Raw genomic sequence first — 20,325 nt, 5'->3', positions numbered from 1 at the left:
GAAAATGTTGTATTTAAACTCTTTTTTGTTATGAAATGAGACCTCAGAATTGATAGTCATCTTATAAAGTTTGGGGTTAATTGCTGTTGAATGGATTTTGTACCGAAATTTGCCCTGTAGTACCCGACCTGTGAAAAAAAAGGGAAAACAAATAAACATTGAAATGTAGTTTTATTGTCGATTGAAATTGTATATCGCGATTTTTTTTATTATTAATTATAGTATATACAGTAGAAATTACTTGAAAAAAGCATTTAAGTACACTGACAAATTACAACTGCGTAAAGAAATCTTGTTTTGAAAACAAAAATCATATTTGGATTTGTGCAATAGAATACTGAAAGCATACTTTAGAATCTATAAATTTCTTTTCTTCCTTCATGACACTCAAACAATGCGGTCGAGAGAGGCAACTTAGGCTTTCCAATACTTTTTTAAATATGCTGCTAATTGTATATTGCACAATTTCGAAAGTCCTTTCCTTTCAAAATGACTTCAACAAGGCGAATCAGGGCATATTTGTACCAGTTTGAGATTTATATAAACGTCTTTTACTTTTAGGATATTTCTGTCTCATATAAGAATTAATTTGTGTACTCGTTTCAGTTTGCATAAAATTGTGATCATGATAATTCAGGGGTAGGACATTAAAATGGTCACAATTTACCCTTTCATATCTCGAAAGAGCTTGAAAAGGGGCATTAGATCAAGAATTCACAATGTTTAATCAAACTAAGATGTGTTCTCATTTATATGAAATATTGCTTAATTGCTGACATGAATAATCTAGTATAACGTTTTACGGAAGGAATTTTATCAAATTATTTAATAAAATGGTGTATATTGTCTACCGGTTAATTTACCTTTGAAAGCAAACATGAAAGAGTAATCAAGGAAACCAAGGTTATAGCGGTAATCAAAAGAATGTAATCCAGGGACAAAGACCAGACATGGAAAACAGACATACACAACAAAGAACATGAAGTAACTAAAATCATACATACAAAGTAACAAAAGCAAATGAGCAACTCGGACTCCACTAAAAACTGGGAGCATGAACCAGGTGCACCGGTAGGGTAATATGATAAAGGAAAATCATTAAACAACACCAGCAGTCAAATAAAGATCTTAAATAGACTGAGATGCCACCTATTTTATTCAACTTCAGGTAGGAATAAATATGAACTAATAAATTACAAATCCTTCTGCTTTTATACAAAAAATCTTGAAAACTGTAAACACAAAATGGGTACAGCATTTTTTTTTCACAAGTATCCAAGTTCATTGCTGGGTTCTTAATAGAACTGAGGCACCTTTAAATAAACTCTTATATTCTTTATATACCGTTTCACTTACCTTCTGTTGATGACAAATATTGCTGGAAACAGGAGATATTTCCAAAAGAACTAAAATAGTAAGGATCACATATACGTCCATTTTAGATGTACCATTAACAAGTTCTAGCTCATATTTAGCTAAAATTTCACATTTTTGCGACGTAGATCGGCATTAATTGGTTAAGGTCAATAAATCCGTTCCCTTGTTCTCGCAATGACAAGATAAGGTTCTTTAAACTACTCCACAGACGTTTAACTTGTCCTTATATAACCTGCAAATAAATAGAGTAAGTCAAATAATCCAAACTAAAAATTACACCATATTGAAGGTATATCTGCTTGCTTCTTGTAGACGCTGAAACTAATTTTCAGGACTTCTACTTAATGAACCGTTATATACGACTATATGATTTAACGTAATGATACATTTCCATTTATCAAACGCTTATCAAAAGATAAGGTTAAATTTCTCAAAGGATATTTTAGGAACTATCACAAATGGCGTTTTGAAAGTAATTTAAACGTCGAGTAAAATTGTAATGCTTGTAATTAACACAAGATTGCATTGACATCCTCGGGCGTATGACTTTATAAAAAGAATTATGTCACAATTTTTCAAAATCTGAGTTATTGAAACCTTCAAATGTTTTGTCATACGCCATTAAATTTATTTGATATTTTTGATTTTGGATGAATGTAAAGATTGCACCTTTACATCTTCTTATGACACAATTGTGCATTTCTTCGTAAAAAAACATCGTAGGATTATAATTTTAAAAATAATATAATGTAAAACTGAATATTAACTTCCCTGATATGTATTCTAGTGTCGCTTTACAAATAGCGTCAATGTGGTGAAACATTTTGTTTTATTTTATCTTAATTTAAGATAGAATAATTTTATTATTAAATGAATACTTGACACATTGGGTACTTAGGAACATAATTTATCATTAGAACGAACTAAAGAAAATTTCAGTAAAAACACAAATAAACACATCTATTTTTTAATAGAACTGTTAGTCTGTATGAATTAGTCAGTTGATGAAAGTCCACCATTTTGACAGGTTAGTTTTACTATTATTATATTATTACCATAAGAATAAAGAATTCAGCATTTTCTATATCGATTAGGTGAATTTGCATCGAAATGCACTGCGAACGAAAATTTCATTCGCAGGTAACTCTATCAAAACCTCAAGTTTTTACCAAAAAGTTTTAGAACAAAAAAAAAATAAACAGTGATACAGAGGGAAAACAGCGGTCATTTTAAATAGAGAAGACTTTCTTGAGTGAAAGTATGCAGTTCGATTATGCATGTTGACGATTTTTCCATTGTACCTGTTCCTTACAAAGACTTGTACTTCAAAAGTACCTCTTGTCTGTACCATTATAGGAAATTAACTGTCAATTAAGAAATAAGTTTACCGATTTTCAAAGTAAAATATGTGATATTTAGTCGAAAACCAAATGTGTTCTAATTGAAATCGATACAGTAAGTGCTGAGAGGACGAAGAGAACAATAACATTGATTTTTTGTCTCTATTATCTGAAAATACATTACATCATTATTTAGCATTTATTATAAAAGATAGTAAAACACATTTGAAATGTTATTATTCCATTGAAAAGACAATAACATCAATTAAATGGTCAAGGATAAGGTGTTTAAAACTGAAACAAATGATAAGATTTATATAAAAAGTAGATAAACTGTTATGCACAATGTGCAAACTATCCATTTAAAATATGGAATGATGAACAGTTGAAGTATTGAAAAATCTTGACTGCAAAGGCAGTAGTTATCGAAGAAACCAACAGGAAACTTCGAGGAAACCCTTTATTACATAGTCAATGAATTTGCACTTTCACTCTACAAACAAAAATCAAAGAGTGAAGCGTTTGTGATAATGGTAATCTTAAAACTTAGAATCGGAATCGGTCAGATATATTTATGCAATGAAATCATTTTCGAACCTGAGCATTTTTGAACACATATATACAGCAATATAATTTATGAAGCAAATGGCTTAAGAAAATGCACATAGTATCATTTTTAGACATATTTCTTTGGTTTGAAAAATAATGGGTTTCTCATGAATAAAAATTAATAGAAACTGAATCGTATTTTTTAAATAAGTTCTTATGTGTAAGTAAGGTTAAACAAAGTAGGAAAAGTGTTAATTTATATTTACAGACTACTTACACTATTATGTACATAGTCATTCCTTTAACGGCGAAAATTATCAACATTACCATCTGTATTTAAATTTTAACCGTCACACACATAATTGTAAATAGTAACAGGTCTTTTGAAATGTTGAGATCTATCTATTTACTACAAACCTAATGAAGAATCATGCAATGCAAAATAAGTTAACTGTTTCATGTGCATTTTTTTAATAGGGTATTAATGGAACATTAAATAATATCCCGATACGTAATGGCGCAAAAGAGGATGGCAACAACTTCAAAATGACATTACTCATTTTGGATTTTACTGAACATTAAACGTGACCTGAAACTCATGGCACTTGATAATTGTGCATAGCTCATTCGTTCTCGTTATCATCTGGGGGCGGATAGACAGATGTACGGACGGACACACAACTTTCCGAATGATATCACACAAAATTTTGATACTTCTTGCGGAGGGGTGTAAAAGTTAGATTACTATACTTGATGCGTTTATTCAAGGAATGATTTTATTATACAAAATCTAGTCAAAAATATATATTGAAGTATAAGTTATCATTGCATATTCTACAAAAAAGATGAACCTAATTTGTGGAAAGGGTGGATCTATTAGAGGAACAATCAGTATTTTGAAACGTTTTTGAACAAAAATATTTGATCTTATACACATAAATTTGTACTCCGTTAATGCAGTGGTCTTTTTAAGGTTAGAAAAAAGAAATCAATGAAAGAACAATCAAGGAACAAAGATCTCGAGCAATAACAAAAATAATAGGAAAAATAGACATATACAACAAAGAACATTAAATTACCAAAACAATACATACAAAGTAACAACAGTAAATGAGCACATCGGACTCCACTAAAAAACTGGCACATAGGTCTGGTGCACCGTTAGGGTAAGCGTGCTTTTTAGACAATGTATGTGATATATAGAAACATACTACGAGTGAAACGTATTATAAAATCAAGCACCAGGACACAGAAAAGCTGCTACAAAATACATAAATAGAAAAACTAAACTGGCAACCATAAGTAAAAATGAAAATTCATTATTGAATCCATGATGTGAAAGATTAAAACAGATGCACTTAAATTGTACGTACTTATGTTCTGTTTTTCTTTAAACCATCAACTCATAGATCAACATATTCATTTCTAGCTTTTGGCGGAGCTTTTTATAAAAAAGTATAAGGAAAACATATTTATTTTTTTCTCCAAAAAATACTATTACATAGTAATCCACGCCAGATCCGAATATAAATTATACTAGTATAGAGTATGCAATACAAACACTGCACTTTATCTTTAAAAAACATATGATTCATACTTTATATTTCTATAAATAAATTCTAACATATTTATTGACATTTAAATTTTACAATGCAAGATTCTTAGCAGGAGTATTCCTTAAAACTATTAACAAATATTTGATTAACACAAGTTTTTTTTAATAAAAGAAACTGCTCTTTTGTATTTGGCTAATGAGACGTTTGGATGATCTTTATGAATACGTATCCATGTGAATGAACTTGTTGTCTGATTATGTTCATATGAAAAGCTGATACGTTAATCTTGTGTGTCTTCATCGAGATAACAAAAAATATGAGAGACACCTTTCGTTATTTTGAGACAAATATAAGCACAATTACACTCTGATCAAGGTCAATATTAAGTCGTAAATTATAGATTCATAAATTACTACAGAATTTTACAAACCAGTACTACAATTCATTAAACGACCAAAGATAGACTGATTAAATACTAAAGTAACAGAAAAATAATTGTCCCTTATAATGCCGCGGAGAAGTTAACTTGCACCTAGAAAATTTTAGTAAATGAGTCAGTTCACTAGTCATATGAGAAAAAACTTTGGTGCAATAAGTGTCAAAATATTTACTTTTTCTCCTCATGGTAATGAAATAAATACAAAAATAATATAACAGGAATATTGCAAATTTCAGTATGCTGTATACGTGTTTCGAGGAGTAACCTCTTTTCAGCAACATTTGAACCAAATAACTATTAAGTTCAAGGTTCAATATAAATTATAAACAAGATGTACACAAAACCAACACAAAATCGAAGTCAAATTTTGTCACAGGAGCTATGATACTGTAGCCCAATGTTTGAATTTTTCATTAAAAAACGAATTTAATGTTGCGTATATTACAAGAAACATTCCTCTGCTTTTAGTGATAAGGCAATGCATAATGCTTCAATAATGTATTTTCAAGCGCTTTACAGCTTTCATTAAGTTATGTAGTTGATATCAAGGAATATAACTTTTCTCCCTTTGATGATATGCCTATTACTGAATTGAATTTTTTGGTAGTTAAGTAGACATTAAACAATGAGGTTTAAACATTCTTTCTTTCAGATAAGTTTGGTGATATCAGTGGCAATTAGTACTTCAGTACTTATGCAAGTTGATCAGGTAATTGTCATTTTATCAAGACAAGACTAACATTTTTTTTCAGGAAGTTAACTATATTTCTCGCTGTTATATGAAAACAAATGCAAACACTCTATGGGGAAGAAATATCGAAAGGTCAGCAGTGGAGTGATTTAGATACATTAAAATTCAAAAATATAACCTAAAAGTGAATACATGAAACAGAAACTATCAACATAAACAATAAAGGGAACCAAATAAAAAAGATTGCTCATCAAAAATGAAAATAATGGAAACAAGACGTCACACAAAAAAGTAAAGCTCTAGCAATATGAACTCTCACAAAAACCGGAAGTGACATTAGATGCTCTGGAAGGGTCAGCACGTCAAGCTTCCAAGTCTAAAAAAAACTTGAATCTTATAACTGTTTCCATAAAAAAATTATGGCAAATGGTCTTGACACTATACATTTATATCAATAAGGAAATATTTAATTGAAAGTCAATGCCCCAACTTCCTGATGTTTGTTAAGTATTTAGTTATATTGACACAAAATGTTCTTCTTTTAAACAGATATACCTCTATCAATAACTCATGTTCCTATGTTAAATGTTATGACTAGAATATGCTCCTTACAGACAAAAGGTCAATCCTCACAGACAAAAGGTCAATCCTTACAGACAAAAGGTCAATTAAACTTTTTTTTTTTTTTTTTTTTTTTTTTTTTTTTTTTATAGATAGATGAATAAAATGTATCTTTCAAATACAGACTTAAAAAAAGGAAGCAAACTATTGTGTGGTATTTTCGGATCTTTTTATCTTATATTATTTACGGAACCATCAAAATAGCAGGATGACACAGAGATAGCAGAATCCAAAATCAGAGTCGATCCATATACACAACGAAGAATGAAATACAGTTAAATATTTAAGCTGAATAAAAAGAAACAAACAAACAAAATAGCACACAAAAAGACAACACCTAGCATTTACAATATAAACTCTCATCATGACAATTACTTGGACAGTGTTTATGCCTTGCTCTACAAGTGCTACATATTATTTAAAACTAAGAATTCGTTTAAGAAATGATCACTGTGGGAAAGTAAATCATATATTAACATCATATGACAACTATTCCATGGGAAATTCCATTTACAGTTAAATTTTTCAAAATTAACAATAAAATAACGGTAGTAACATTTAGACGGAAAACTAAATTACAAACTTGAAATATTTTGTTCTTTGGGATAAAATGTCTTTCTTAAACACTTTATGAAGTATGTAAATTGTAAAAAGAAACTGCCTTACCTGTCATAAGTACACACGGACATGAAACATTGACGTGTGATGCTTACAAATGTAAAAAAATATTAACATACATTATATAACGTAAATTCTTCCTGGCTAACAAAAGGACAATCTAAGTATCTATAAATAGATTCTATAGTATTTGAGAGTCATTTACAGAGTTATCTCCCTTAGTTTTGAAATTTACAGTGCATTCTGTATAAACTGTATCTTCTACGAACACGGGTTAAATGGAAAACCGAGTATTAATTTATATTTACCATGGCAATTCAAACAAAATATCAAAAACAAAACTATGTTGACTTTTCACCCAGGAATGACATTTTGCATGGAGTGCAACTTAAATATTTTGTAAAGGATATAGTTATCAGATTAAAGCAATGGAACCTGGCTAAAATCAATCTTTTCAACTGAGTATATTCGGTATGTGAATGGAACCTCTGATTACCAAGACAATTATTTTCATTGTTCAAATAAATCAGTTTTGAATGGGATTAGTTATGAAAATTTTGATTGCACTTCGTACATCATTCTTCCATCTATTATTATACAATATGTTGAATTGCAAGGTTGAATGTGTATGCATTCACCTTTATTTCTCTTTATGAATCGAGACTTCTAAGAGCATTTTTGTTACTCTGATTTCAAAATGAAGATGACGACATAGCCTACTTCGTATCTAAGAAAATATCGACAAGGCATTATAAGACAACTATTCCACTAGAAATATTTGATTCAAGTTTTAAAAAACGCAACTCTCTAATTTTCAAATTATTTGAGACAAAAGGGTACTGTCGGAAATATTTAATCGATTAAAAAAATAAAAATATTTTAAAATTATCTGCTTCCCTTTAGTTTCTATTGATTAATTACAAAACATCAGCATTGGTAACATATTCCATGGAGACTTTTGGAAAGAAATAGTCTACATAACCTGAAATATTCCTGCATTAATAAGTACTTGCCTAAGAATAGAATATGGGAAATTCCGTATTCCTAACATGAACAACTGTTTAAAACATATTATAGTTGATATTCAACTAGTCATTTCCTCTGAATGAGTATCCTGATTAGCTTACAAGTACATTATCAAATAAATGACGCAACAGGGAGATTTAATTTTGATTATATACATATATAAATTCGATTCCTGTCTCAAACGTGCAAAATTCTCTGTAAGGCATTATCCCACTTACTTATATATCTTATACTTCATATAAGTAGCCCTGTAATACCCATGCATACTTATAGTTGTATTTAGTTTCACATGGTAGTAACATGATGTAATGTCGGTTAATAAGACGAAGTACGTACAATTGTATGTTAACCTTGTAATACATACGATAAATATATTAAACATATTAAAAACATTTTATGGAGTAAAAAAAAGAATAAGATATTAGTGAACCTTTACTTCAGATTTGGAGGTTATCGTCGTCATTACATCTAACATATGATAATTCAAGTAAACAATAAAAAGAATCGTCAATTTTACAGGAAACCCTTAAATACTTGATCTTAAACTACTAAGGAAGTTGTCAGGGGATGGAATGAAATAAAATGTAAATATTCGTTAGAAAGAAATTGTTGACTGCTAAATACACAATGCAAAAGCATAAGAATGTGAGAAGCTTATCGACATTCCTCTTCGTCAGATTCCAATTTTTGATTTTGCTATAGGTTTGTGTGTCAATGTCAAAGTTCAAATTTTCTTGTTAGCACATTAATTTAAACACAATTGTACCAAATCCCTAGACATATACTTACATATGAAGTTGTTTGAGTAATAACTATAAAAAAAAAGCCATGGCCTTAACTGGTTTATAATGATTAAAGTGCTGGTTTGAGATTGTACATGAGTAAACCTGCTCGTGTCAGCGTATAAATATTTGATGAATCATCTAAAATCTTATTCCCCTTCTTACTTTCTCTATTTTTAATCCTATGGTTTTGTTTGAACAACACTGCTTTAATCTGATTGTTTTTATCGTTAACCTTTAGATATTTTCATTAGATATGGATCCGAAGCTTTGTGATGGTATACAACATTAAAAAATTGTCCGTTAACAAAAAGCTCAATTATGAAGCACTGTTTAGGGTTCAACAAAACAAACCAACAATTTTGATAAATAATTTTTCAAGCCGTTCATCCAGACATAATTAATCTCATGTATATGGACAGAGTATAGATTAATGGAACACCTGTGTATTTTATTTCTTTTAATAGTGTATTTACACATCATTCAACGACCATTTACTATCATCTTTATATCTAAATTGGAAAACAAAAACATGTTGACCAGAGCAAATGTTTCTGTTAACGTACATGAAAAAGAATGCATGTGGGGTTGTATATTATTATTAAATTAAATTATAATTTTAACAGCTAAATATTGCAGAAGTGTAAACACTGAATTTCTCGACAAAATTACGAGTCATTCATCTTATCTTGAACAGAATTGAATTCTTTACTGCGGATTGATACCACTATATAACAGAACTAACAAAAAAATCAAAATAGAATGAGAAAATTTTTGAAAAGGGTTTAGGATTTGAATATTTAGTTCGAAACTTGGTATCTCGTTTGAAAATGAATTCCAAGGTTTAGCCGAACCAGAAAAACAAGAAACACCTGGTCCCAGTTTTTTAGAGGAGTACGACTTGCTTATTTGCTTTTGTTACTTTGTAGGACTTTAGTTACTTTATGTTCTTTGTTGTATGTGTCTGTTTTCCATGTCTGGTCTTTGTCCCTGGATTACATTCTTTTGATTACCGCTATAACCTTGGTTCCCTTGATTATTCTTTAACAATGACTATACGCCCCAGCTGACACTTTCGAACGAATAAAAACATATCCAACTAACTGAAGAGTAATCAAGGGAACCAACATTCTAGCGGAAACCAAAAGAATGTAATCAAGGTACAAAGACCAGACATTAGCAACTGCGTAGTCACGGCAAGCTCTAGCATAACGTATGAGTTATGAAAAAATTCATACGCAAGTGCTGAAGGGATGTTGCCACAGAGAAAAGAAAAAGCTCACAATACGGAATACAAAGTATAGTTTACTCGATAGTTTTTCTTTACCATCGATCTTTAAGTGTAGGTCAAAATTTGAAGCTGACTTCACAGTGTATGTAATATCCTTTATCTAAAGATCGTTTGGATAGATGTCATGTATCAAATCCCCGAAACTAGGATTGTTTAACAATAATACGTCATCTATGTAGCGAAAACTGACATTAAAAGATCTAGCTATACGATGTTCCTTCTTTTGGATCAGCTATAAAGTCAGCCTTAAAGAGTAAAGGAATAATCAAGGAAACCAAGGTTATAGCGGTAATCAAAATAATGTAATCCAGGGACAAAGACCAGACATGGAAAACAGATATATACAACAAAGTACATAAAGCAACTAAAATCATACATGCAATGCAACAAAAACAATGAGCAACTCGGACTCCACTAAAAACTGGGAGCATGGACCAGGTGCATCGGCAGGGTAAGCGTTCTTTGCTTTTCTAGAAACACCCGCTGAGTTGCTCATAAAAGTCTAGTCCGGGGTAGACGAAAGAGGAAAGGAAAACTATGACTCGTCGAATGAATCAGTTTTCATGGTGCAGATCGATACACCATAACGATCCACGAGTTAATGATGACGACCATAAAACTTCTGTAGTGATGACTTTCGGCAAGCTCTGGCATAACGTATGAGTTGTGATATGAACACTCCATACGCAAGAGCCTGAAGGGATGTTGAAACAGATGAGAGGAAAGATTTTGAATGAAAAACTATCACGTTTGTCGTAAGGTTTGGTCAATAGTTTTCCTTTACCATCGATTTCTAAGTGAGGCTGACTTCACAGTGTCTGTAGTATCCTTTATCTCAAGTTTTTTTTGGGGTAGATGCGATGTATCAAATCCCCGAAATTAGGATTGTTTAAAGATAATGCGTCATCTATATAGCGGAAACTGAGATTAAAGGATCTAGCGAAATGATATTCTTTCTTTCGGATCAGATCAGCTATAAAGTCAGCCTCATAACAGTGAAGGAAAAGGTCAGCAAGTAAAGGAGCACAATTTGTTCCTATTGGAAGGCCGACCATTTGTTGAAAAACGCGTCCACCACACTGGACAAATATGTTGTCGATTAAAAATTCCAGCATTTTGTAAACATCTTCCTCTGTATATTTGGAAGATGATTTGGAATGGAATTATTTCTTACAAAGTATGAGGAATCTCTACCAAGAACTACATATTTGTATCTAGGTGTACCGTCTTTTTTGGAGTAAAAGCGATGTATTATGTTTTTGAGTCAGGAATAGAAGTATAAAGAGTTGAAAAGTTCCTCTTTATGCATTTTTATGGTCGACAACCGATATGAATATGGTTATACATCACTTTCTGTCAACACCATTTCAGTTGTTTCTTAGGACTTACTTAGAGTTAAAAAAAAATAACTGAAGGCAGCATATTTTTCCACATATGAAATAGGTATACTATATCCTACTAGTCTAACAAGTTGTTTCTACCAAGAATTGTCTCTTGGTTGGGATTCAGTTGATTTACATCAAATACATGTTTTTTTTTGTCATATTGCGTTTTTAGACCAGATTATGGTCATGATCCTACCCACAAATGTCTCTCTTCGGTTGAACTCACATGTTATTTGTCGAACGTGCCCATTGTTTTGAACTGTTACTATTCAGGAAAACTTCAGCTTAAATGTTCCCTTATCATACTTCTTTTCATAACCATTTAGACAGTAAACACAGCATTTTATTCAATGAATATATTGAATAAAACTGGGGTCCTTTGTTAGACAATAGATTTCATATTGAACCATTGCCCATAAATTTTGAAATAAAAATTCAAATGGAAAGATCAAAATCCATATTTTAACACAAAACTCGCGCCCGCACAATAGAAAATCAATCTGATATCTAAAAACAAGATAATAAATCTGTTGTAATTAACTGTTTTTTGGTAGCAATAATTGATTAAAATACTGTTGACAATTATAACAAATTAAGACAAATACAACAAAGAACATTAAATAACCAAAATAATATGAACAAAGTAACAAAAGTAAATGAGCAATTCGGACAGCATTAAAAACTGGGATCATGAACCGAATTGCTCATAAAACGTCCAGGTTAGACGAAAGAGGAAAGGAAAATTATGAAATGTTGAACAAATCAGTTTTCATGGTGCAGATGGATACACAGTAACGATCCATGAGGGCGACTATAAAATTTCTGTTGTGATGACCTCAATCTTGTGGCAACATTACTCTGATCCAGATGCCTAATTGTAAAATTTCTAAAGCAATACAAAAAGTCTGCGTAGTCACGGCAAGCTATAGCATAACGTATGAGTTATGAAAACTTCATACGCAAGTGCTGAAGGGATGTTGCCATAGATAAAAGGAAAGCTCACTATATGGAATACAAAGTAATCTCGTTTGTCGTATAGTTTAGTCAATAGTTTTTTCTTTACCATTGATCTCTAAGTGTAGGTCAAAATTTGAGACTGACTTCACAGTGTCTGTAATATCCTTTATCTCAAGATCTTTGGGATAGATGCCATGTATCAAATCCCCGAAAGTAGGATTGTTTAACAATAATACGTCATCTATGTAGCGGAAACTGACATTAAAAGATTAAGCTATACGATGTTCCTTGTTTTGGATCAGCTATAAAGTCAGCCTTAAAGAGTACAGAAATAATCGAGGGAACCAAGGTTATAGCGGTAATCAAAAGATTGTAATCCAGGGACAAAGACCAGACATGGAAAACAGACATACACAAAAAAGAACATAAAGCAACTAAAATCATACATACAAAGCATAAAAAGCAAAAGCGGACTCCACTAAAAACTGGGAGCATCGACCAGGTGCCGCGGCAGGGTAAGCGTCCACTGCTTTACTAGAAACACCCGCCTAGTTGCTCATAAAAGTCAAGTCCTGGGTAGACAAAAGAGGAAAGGAAAACTATGACCCGTTGAATGAATCAGTTTTCATGGTGCAGATCGATACACCATAACGATCCACGAGTTAATGATGACGACCATAAAACTTCTGTAGTGATGACTTTCGGCAAGCTCTTGCATAACGTATGAGTTCTGATATGAACACTCCATATGCAGGTGCTGAAGGGATGTTGCCACAGATGAGAGGAAAGTTGACAATTTTGAATGAAAAATCATCACGTTTGTCGTAAAGTGTGTCAATAGTTTTCCTTTACCATCGATTTCTAAGTGAGGCTGACTTCACAGTGTCTGTAGTATCCTTTATTTGAAGTTCTTTTGGATAGATACGATGTATCAAATCCCCAAAATTAGGATTGTTTAAAGATAATACGTCAGCTATATAGCGGAAACTGAGATTAAAGGATGTAGCCAAAAGATATTCTTTCGGATCAGATCAGCTATAAAGTCAGCCTCATAACAGTGAGGGAATGGGCAAGTAAAGGAGCACAATTTGTTCCTATTGGAAAGCCGACCGTTTGTTGAAAAACACGTCCACCACACTGGACAAATATGTTGTCGATTAAACATTCCAGCATTTTGTAAACATCTTCCTCTGTATATTTGGAAGATGATTTGGAATGGAATTATTTCTTACAAAGTATGAGGAATCTCTACCAAGAACTACATATTTGTATCTAGGTGTACCGTCTTTTTTGGAGTAAAAGCAATGTATTATGTTTTTGAGTCAAGAATAGAAGTATAAAGAGTTGAAAAGTTCCTCTTTATGCATTTTTTTGGTCGACAACCGATATGAATATGGTTCTACATAACTTTCTGTCAACACTAATTTAGTTGTTTCTTAGAACTTACTTAGAGTTAGAAAAGAAAAAAAAAACTGAAGGCAGCATATTTTTTCACATATGAAATAGGTATACTATATCCTACTAGTCTAACAAGTTGTTCCTACCAAGAATTGTCTCTTGGTTGGGATTCAGTTGATTTACATCAAATACATGGGTTTTTTTTGTCATATTGCGTTTTTAGACCAGATTATGGTCATGATCCTACCCACAAATGTCTCTCTTCGGTTGAACTCACATGTTATTTGTCGAACGTGCCCATTGTTTTGAACTGTTACTATTCAGGAAAACTTCAGCTTAAATGTTCCCTTATCATACTTCTTTTCATAACCATTTAGACAGTAAACACAACATTTTATTCAATTAGTGTATTGAATAAAACTGGGGCCCTTTGTTAGACAATAGATTTCATATTGAACCATTGCCCATAAATTTTGAAATAAAAATTCAAATGGAAAGATCAAAATCCATATTTTAACACAAACCTCGCGCCCGCACAATAGAAAATCAATCTGATATCTAAAAACAAGATAATAAATCTGTTGTAATTAACTGTTTTTGGTAGCAATAATTGATTAAAATATTGTTGACAATTATAACAGCAACTCGACGGGTGTTTCTAGGAATCAGAGGACTCTTACCCTACCGGTACATCTGGTCCATGCTCCCAGTTTTTAGTGGAGTCCGAGTAGCTCAGTTGCTTTGTTACTTTGTATATATGATTTTAGTAACTTTACGTTCTTTGTTGTGTATGTCTGTTTTCCATGTCTGGCCTGGATTACATTCTTTTGATTACCGCTATAACCTTGGTTTCTTTGATTACTCTTTTACAAATACCCAGTTCGTTATAATTCAATACCCTCATAAATCATACATTAAATGATTGTATTTCGCTTACCTTATAGCTTTTAAACTTTGATTGCCATTTCAAGATTCATTTATTATCAATTTTCTGCACATAAACATACACTTATTTGTGCATGTAACCTATGTCAAAATGTATGATGTTGTTGATTTATCACGCTTGAACACATGTTATGTTTATTTTATCTTTATTATTTGAGATAGCTATTTTTTATGTAAACCAAAATTAATGACTATGACTGTAATGACAAACATTAGTTATCGTTAGAAAATGTAAACATTTAGATATAAAAATGAAATAGATTTGATCACAAGCATATAAACTGATTAAACAAAACAAAACAAAAAACAAAACAAAACAAAAAACGAAGAATAAAATGAAAACACACAAAAAAAGTTTTTAATATTTGTAAAGTAATTGACGTTTGATTTTCAAATACAGCTTGCAAGGGATATGACAAGTTTCATCCAGAATCAATACAACAGTGTAAGATAGCTGTACGCTAAATTGCGTCCATTGTAACCTGTATAATTATATAAAAAGAGGGGATAGTCAGCCATCAAATGCCAAGCGACGATTAATTAAACTATTATACAAGTCTCCACACTGTATTCAATGATGGACAAAAGAAATACCATAAAGCAAGCTGTAAAATGTCAGGTAATAAATGATGTGAAACTATAAAAGACGAAAATAACTGATTTGCCATAGAACTTAAATTAATAATCTAATTTTGCCCCGTGCAGGTCCGGTTGTCAAAAGAATAGGCCTACAGCAGCGCTAAGCTTGTCGTAAAAGGCGACTAAATAGAGCTGAAAAACCTAGCCGACAGAGCAACTATGATGTGTGCCTCAGGTAGTGGAATGGGGTACCCATGGCGTGTTACATGCTGGGGTTGTCAGGATATAATTCGGAAAACCTGACCGCCAACCATAGTGGTGCACCGTGTTGGGAAAGATGCCACGTTCCTCGCCCGTTAAAGAACCCTGCTGTTGTATTCGATAGGAGTAGAAACCTTTGCGCTCTGCCACAGGAGGCTAAATTGCCCGACCCTCCCTTTTATCTTGTGGCATTCAAAATTTGTCGGCCCTATTATGCTTGTGTCCCATCCCTTTTTTCATTTCATCATCATTTTATGTTCATTTTATCATCCCTTTCATGTTCATCGCCTGAATATAGCTGAAATATTGCTGCTCGGGCGTTAGTCCCAAATAGTGAATCAATCAATCAATCAATCACCTAATTTTAAAAAGTACACCAGTTTTTGACAAACATATAAAAAATAAGGAAGAATATCCATCCTCACCATCTTTGGTTTTATATCTTCCACTTTTCTCCCTCTTGCATCTCATCATCATCCACTTCACATTTCTTTTCCTACTATTTCCCCAAATGATTTTAAATTACATTCAACATAATCAGTTATATATGTACTTCTGAAAAATCCAGTCGACCGATATATTAATATAACAAATCAGTATCCGGAACAAACAAATAATCGCTTAGTTCTATCAAATGACAAAATTCGTAAATCCACGAAAGAACCAGAAATATTTAAAACTCTATAGGAATGTTGCTATACCTTTACCTCTTATTTACTAAAGTATTTTCTCCAGTTTACACTAGAAACAGATGTTACTAGTCAGATAACGGTCATGAAGGGAATATATATATTAACTGTCAAAGAGTAATCAAGGGAACCAAGGTTATAGCGGCAATCAAAAGAATGTAATCCAGGGACAAAGACCAGACATGGAAAACAGACATACACAACAAAGAACATAAAGTAACTAAAATCATACATACAAAGTAACAAAAGCAAATGAGCAACTCGGACCCCACTAAAAACTTGGAGCATGGACCAGATGCACCACCGGTACAGTACAATAAATAGTATTACATTTAACTTTGTCTTACATTACAAAACCAACTAACTAATCCATCTGATTCATACTGTTGTGATAAACACTTTGCATTCAATTTTTTAAAGCCCATCTTTTGTTGTAAAACATCTCCAATTTATTTGTTATACAAATGTTTCGTTCTAAATGGGTTTAATTAAATGCTTTAAAGGACTGAATCTTTACGTGTATCGTGTATGTCTCCTTTATAAAGTTCTACGATAATGAAAATAAAAATAAAAATAAATTACTAAACTAAATGGGGTTTGAATTGCTAGTAACGAGTGTTCTTTCTTCATGTGTGCCGAGTGCTAAATCTAGTTTTGTGTGTAGTTGGTTTTGCTTTGTTTTAAGTATCAAGTTTACCTGCTTTTTATTTATCGGGAATTATTAATTTTTAATCCTTGTTACCCAAAATTTTACTAACATTAAGACAAAGCGAACGTATCTTAGAGTTCATATCTATCGATATAATGTGATGTAAAATATGAATTATTGGAAAGTTCAATTAAAAGAGTCAGATAGTTAGCAATAAACATGAAGCTCACGGGAGCCTCAATCGCTCAATGGCTCTTTCAATTGCAATGAACATAACAAGGAGTTGTCCAACAATTTTGACGCAAGAAGACTTTTGGTTTACATAAAGTCCTTAAGAAACCCTAAGCAAAGCGAAATTGTGGACTTACATTGTACTGATACTGCATAATATGGCATGCGCGTGTTAGTTTCATATCTGTCCGAATTAAAACAGGTCCAATTTAACTCTTTTCTTTTGCAAAAAGTCTAACTCCTTTTTATAACATAAACTCTACATGTAAATATGTCGAAGTTACATATACATTTTCATTTGATAACACGAAAAGGAAGTTGTTTTAATATTTGTGAATGTAAATTAATATCAACATACGACTCTGTTTTAGTTTTATTTCATTCATGGAGTGGTTGATATCAAACTACTAAAGGATATAATCTAACATAATGTATTGTTTTGGGGACAGTTTGATAACCATATCTTTTTTTAAACAGGCCAAGTTTGAAGTCCCACATTCCATTGTTAGTCCACAAAGGGACAAATATGAATGAAAATGTAATAATTAGAATTGAAACATGATTTGGGTTCTGCATTTTGTTTTCTTTTTTTTCAGATTTGTTATGCTAGGTGGGTTTAATTACTTCTTGTTATCGTATTATCATGAAAACGAAAGACATAACCAAAAATTAAAACAAAACAAAAACAATAAAAAAAAACATAATTAATATAACCATCAGCAAATAAGAGTGCTTTACTAAAAATACCAAAAGTTAAACTATGTTTTAATGTTCAAACCCATAGCATAAAGTAACAACAATACCTGGAACAAGACAAGTAAATTCCAATAGAATATTATTGACGTTAACAATCTACCTAAGTTGGACGTAGAAGTTTCTATGTGTTATCTGCCTGTACTGGAGTCAAATGCTGCCTACAAATAGTTGTTTAAGCCTCGGTAAAAAAAATAAAGAACTTTCAGCAACGAAGTCGCCTAGATGCTGCCATTTTAAAATGTTATATTGATGTGCTAAGGAGAAAAGGGATTTCTTATAAGACACCTATAGTTTTTTTGTTTGAAAACATTATCTAGGATAAAGGGTAGACATAAAAAAGAGACACACAATTAAAGAACATGAAATAACCAAAATAACACGTACAAAGATACAAAAGTGAATTTACAACATGGACACCTTTAAAAACTTGAAATATGACCAGATATCGTATGAAAACCTTTATTTTTCTGAAATGGATTATTTTACTCGATGATATATAACAAACTTGCTTAAAGTATCGATGATTGTAGAAACGCAAATTTGATATAGATTATAAAATACGAAGGTCTTTTCTATCAAAAGATAACTATATTATTTTGTCCATGTATATGACTAATTACTAGTCTAACACGAACAATCTGAATCTAATATTTGCAACATATTGTTATACAAACTCCAAGGCAGCTCCAGTTCCGTACCGTTGACGTTCCTCCACTAATCACTGCATTCGGGTTTTTTCGTTTGTCGAACTTCGCCGAAGTGACCTCCAAGTTGAACTCGGGTTGCCAGTAAAGCCAACATGGCTGACGACGTTACAGGCAATACATCCTAGCTTTAATATTACGATTTTGATTGTATGCAAGAAATGTAAAGTGTTACGAATGTTTGACGGTGACGAATATTCGTATTATAAAAATCTTTAAAAAAGGAAGGGCAAAAGTAATGCAGGCCTGGAAGAGACCAATGCTCCGGAGTTTGATTGTTATTGTTAAGAAGTAAATTAGGTTTATGTAAAAAATGTTTAAATTAAAGTTTTGGAAAACATCAGGAAAAAATCGCTCAAAAGGTTCATTTTAGTCAGGTATGTTTTATTTTCAATAAACCAAATTTAGTAAACTATAATAGAAAACACTATCATATATAACCAGAAAAAACGTAAACACAAACCAAATAGTAAAAACTATACTTGTTAAATCAACTTGCTATGATTGACAAATGATTTTTCGACTACAATTTACATGATACTGCAACATAGTGAACTTAAATATTTGTTGATTTAATTTATAGACAACACTTTTAAAAACTTTTACACGAGGGAAGATTGTCCTTTTTGTTATAATAATGATACAACAAGAAGCTAATCACATTAATAAAGCATTTAAAACTAATTCAATTTTGTTAAATAACAATAATAAAGAAATATGATTAAAAAAAAAGGTTTGTACAAAGTATTGTCAAATCATATAAAGAATACTCACTTTTGTCTCTGAAAATCAAAAGTCACAAAACAACTACAAATTTTATAGTAAAATACGTTTCCGCAAACATGAAAAGATGTAATCCGTCATTTTTAATTATTGTATATCAATTATCCAATTATCTTTACAATACTTCAGATGATATCAGATGATGGAAAATCTAAATCAATTTACGTTACAAGAACAAACAGATTATTTACATGCAGTGCTTGTTTGATACGAGAACTTCACCTAAAAGTGAACTTTGAAAGTCGGTTTTGTAAACTAACAATTGTTATCAGCAATTATGCATAATAAGAGGTTGATAAGAATAATTTTAAACCTATGCTACTGATACATTTAGACACAATACTCCGCATTGTCAAACTCAAATTATACTGTCTTTTTCTATAATAAAGTATACCTTTTCGCCTAAGTATTTTACAGCGTTCTCCTAAGTTATTTCACAAAAGGTGTACATTTAGAATTTCTTTGGTAGCTACCATTATTTATTTGTTTCTATTGAAGGTCGATCAGCTTTCCAAAAGTTTTTTTAAAAATCATAAGTTGTCAAAACTATCCATAATGGGGATATGGAGAACCGATTTCAATCCTTTTACAATTCATCAGTTTACATATGATAACTTGAACGCATAAATAGCAAATCATCTGTCACCAGAGAATTACGTAGGTTGGTCTTCAACTGTTTAAATTCGAAAAAGAACTTC

The 20,325-nt window shown here is 31.6% G+C and overlaps 1 protein-coding gene across 9 annotated transcripts in view; it reads right to left on the bottom strand.

Moving 5' to 3' along the window:
* The window catches only part of LOC148603529 (parathyroid hormone/parathyroid hormone-related peptide receptor-like), a 35,731-nt gene extending 15,980 nt beyond the window's left edge, over positions 1-19,751 (bottom strand). The window contains exons 1-3 of one of the 9 annotated variants that reach the window (XM_088551396.1): positions 14,968-15,061; positions 9,476-9,511; positions 1,357-1,609 (exon numbers count right to left, since the gene is read on the bottom strand). In XM_088551396.1, coding sequence (XP_088407522.1) covers positions 1,357-1,437 — 81 coding nt within the window. In that variant the 5' untranslated portion in view covers positions 1,438-1,609; positions 9,476-9,511; positions 14,968-15,061. Of the gene's footprint in view, positions 1-1,356; positions 1,610-3,543; positions 3,624-4,639; positions 4,708-7,239; positions 7,342-8,204; positions 8,346-9,475; positions 9,512-14,967; positions 15,111-17,521; positions 17,672-19,618 lie in introns of those variants that run through there. The other 8 variants (XM_088551399.1, XM_088551394.1, XM_088551401.1 and 5 more) reach the window with 8 other exon arrangements.
* Positions 19,752-20,325: the final 574 nt, after the last annotated feature.

This window comes from Perna viridis, chromosome 11, assembly GCF_037379345.1.
Source record: "Perna viridis isolate PV_CMFRI_1.1 ecotype Kerala chromosome 11, ASM3737934v1, whole genome shotgun sequence".
NCBI lineage: Eukaryota > Metazoa > Mollusca > Bivalvia > Mytilida > Mytilidae > Perna > Perna viridis.
This window is presented reverse-complemented; position numbering and strand designations above follow the sequence as displayed.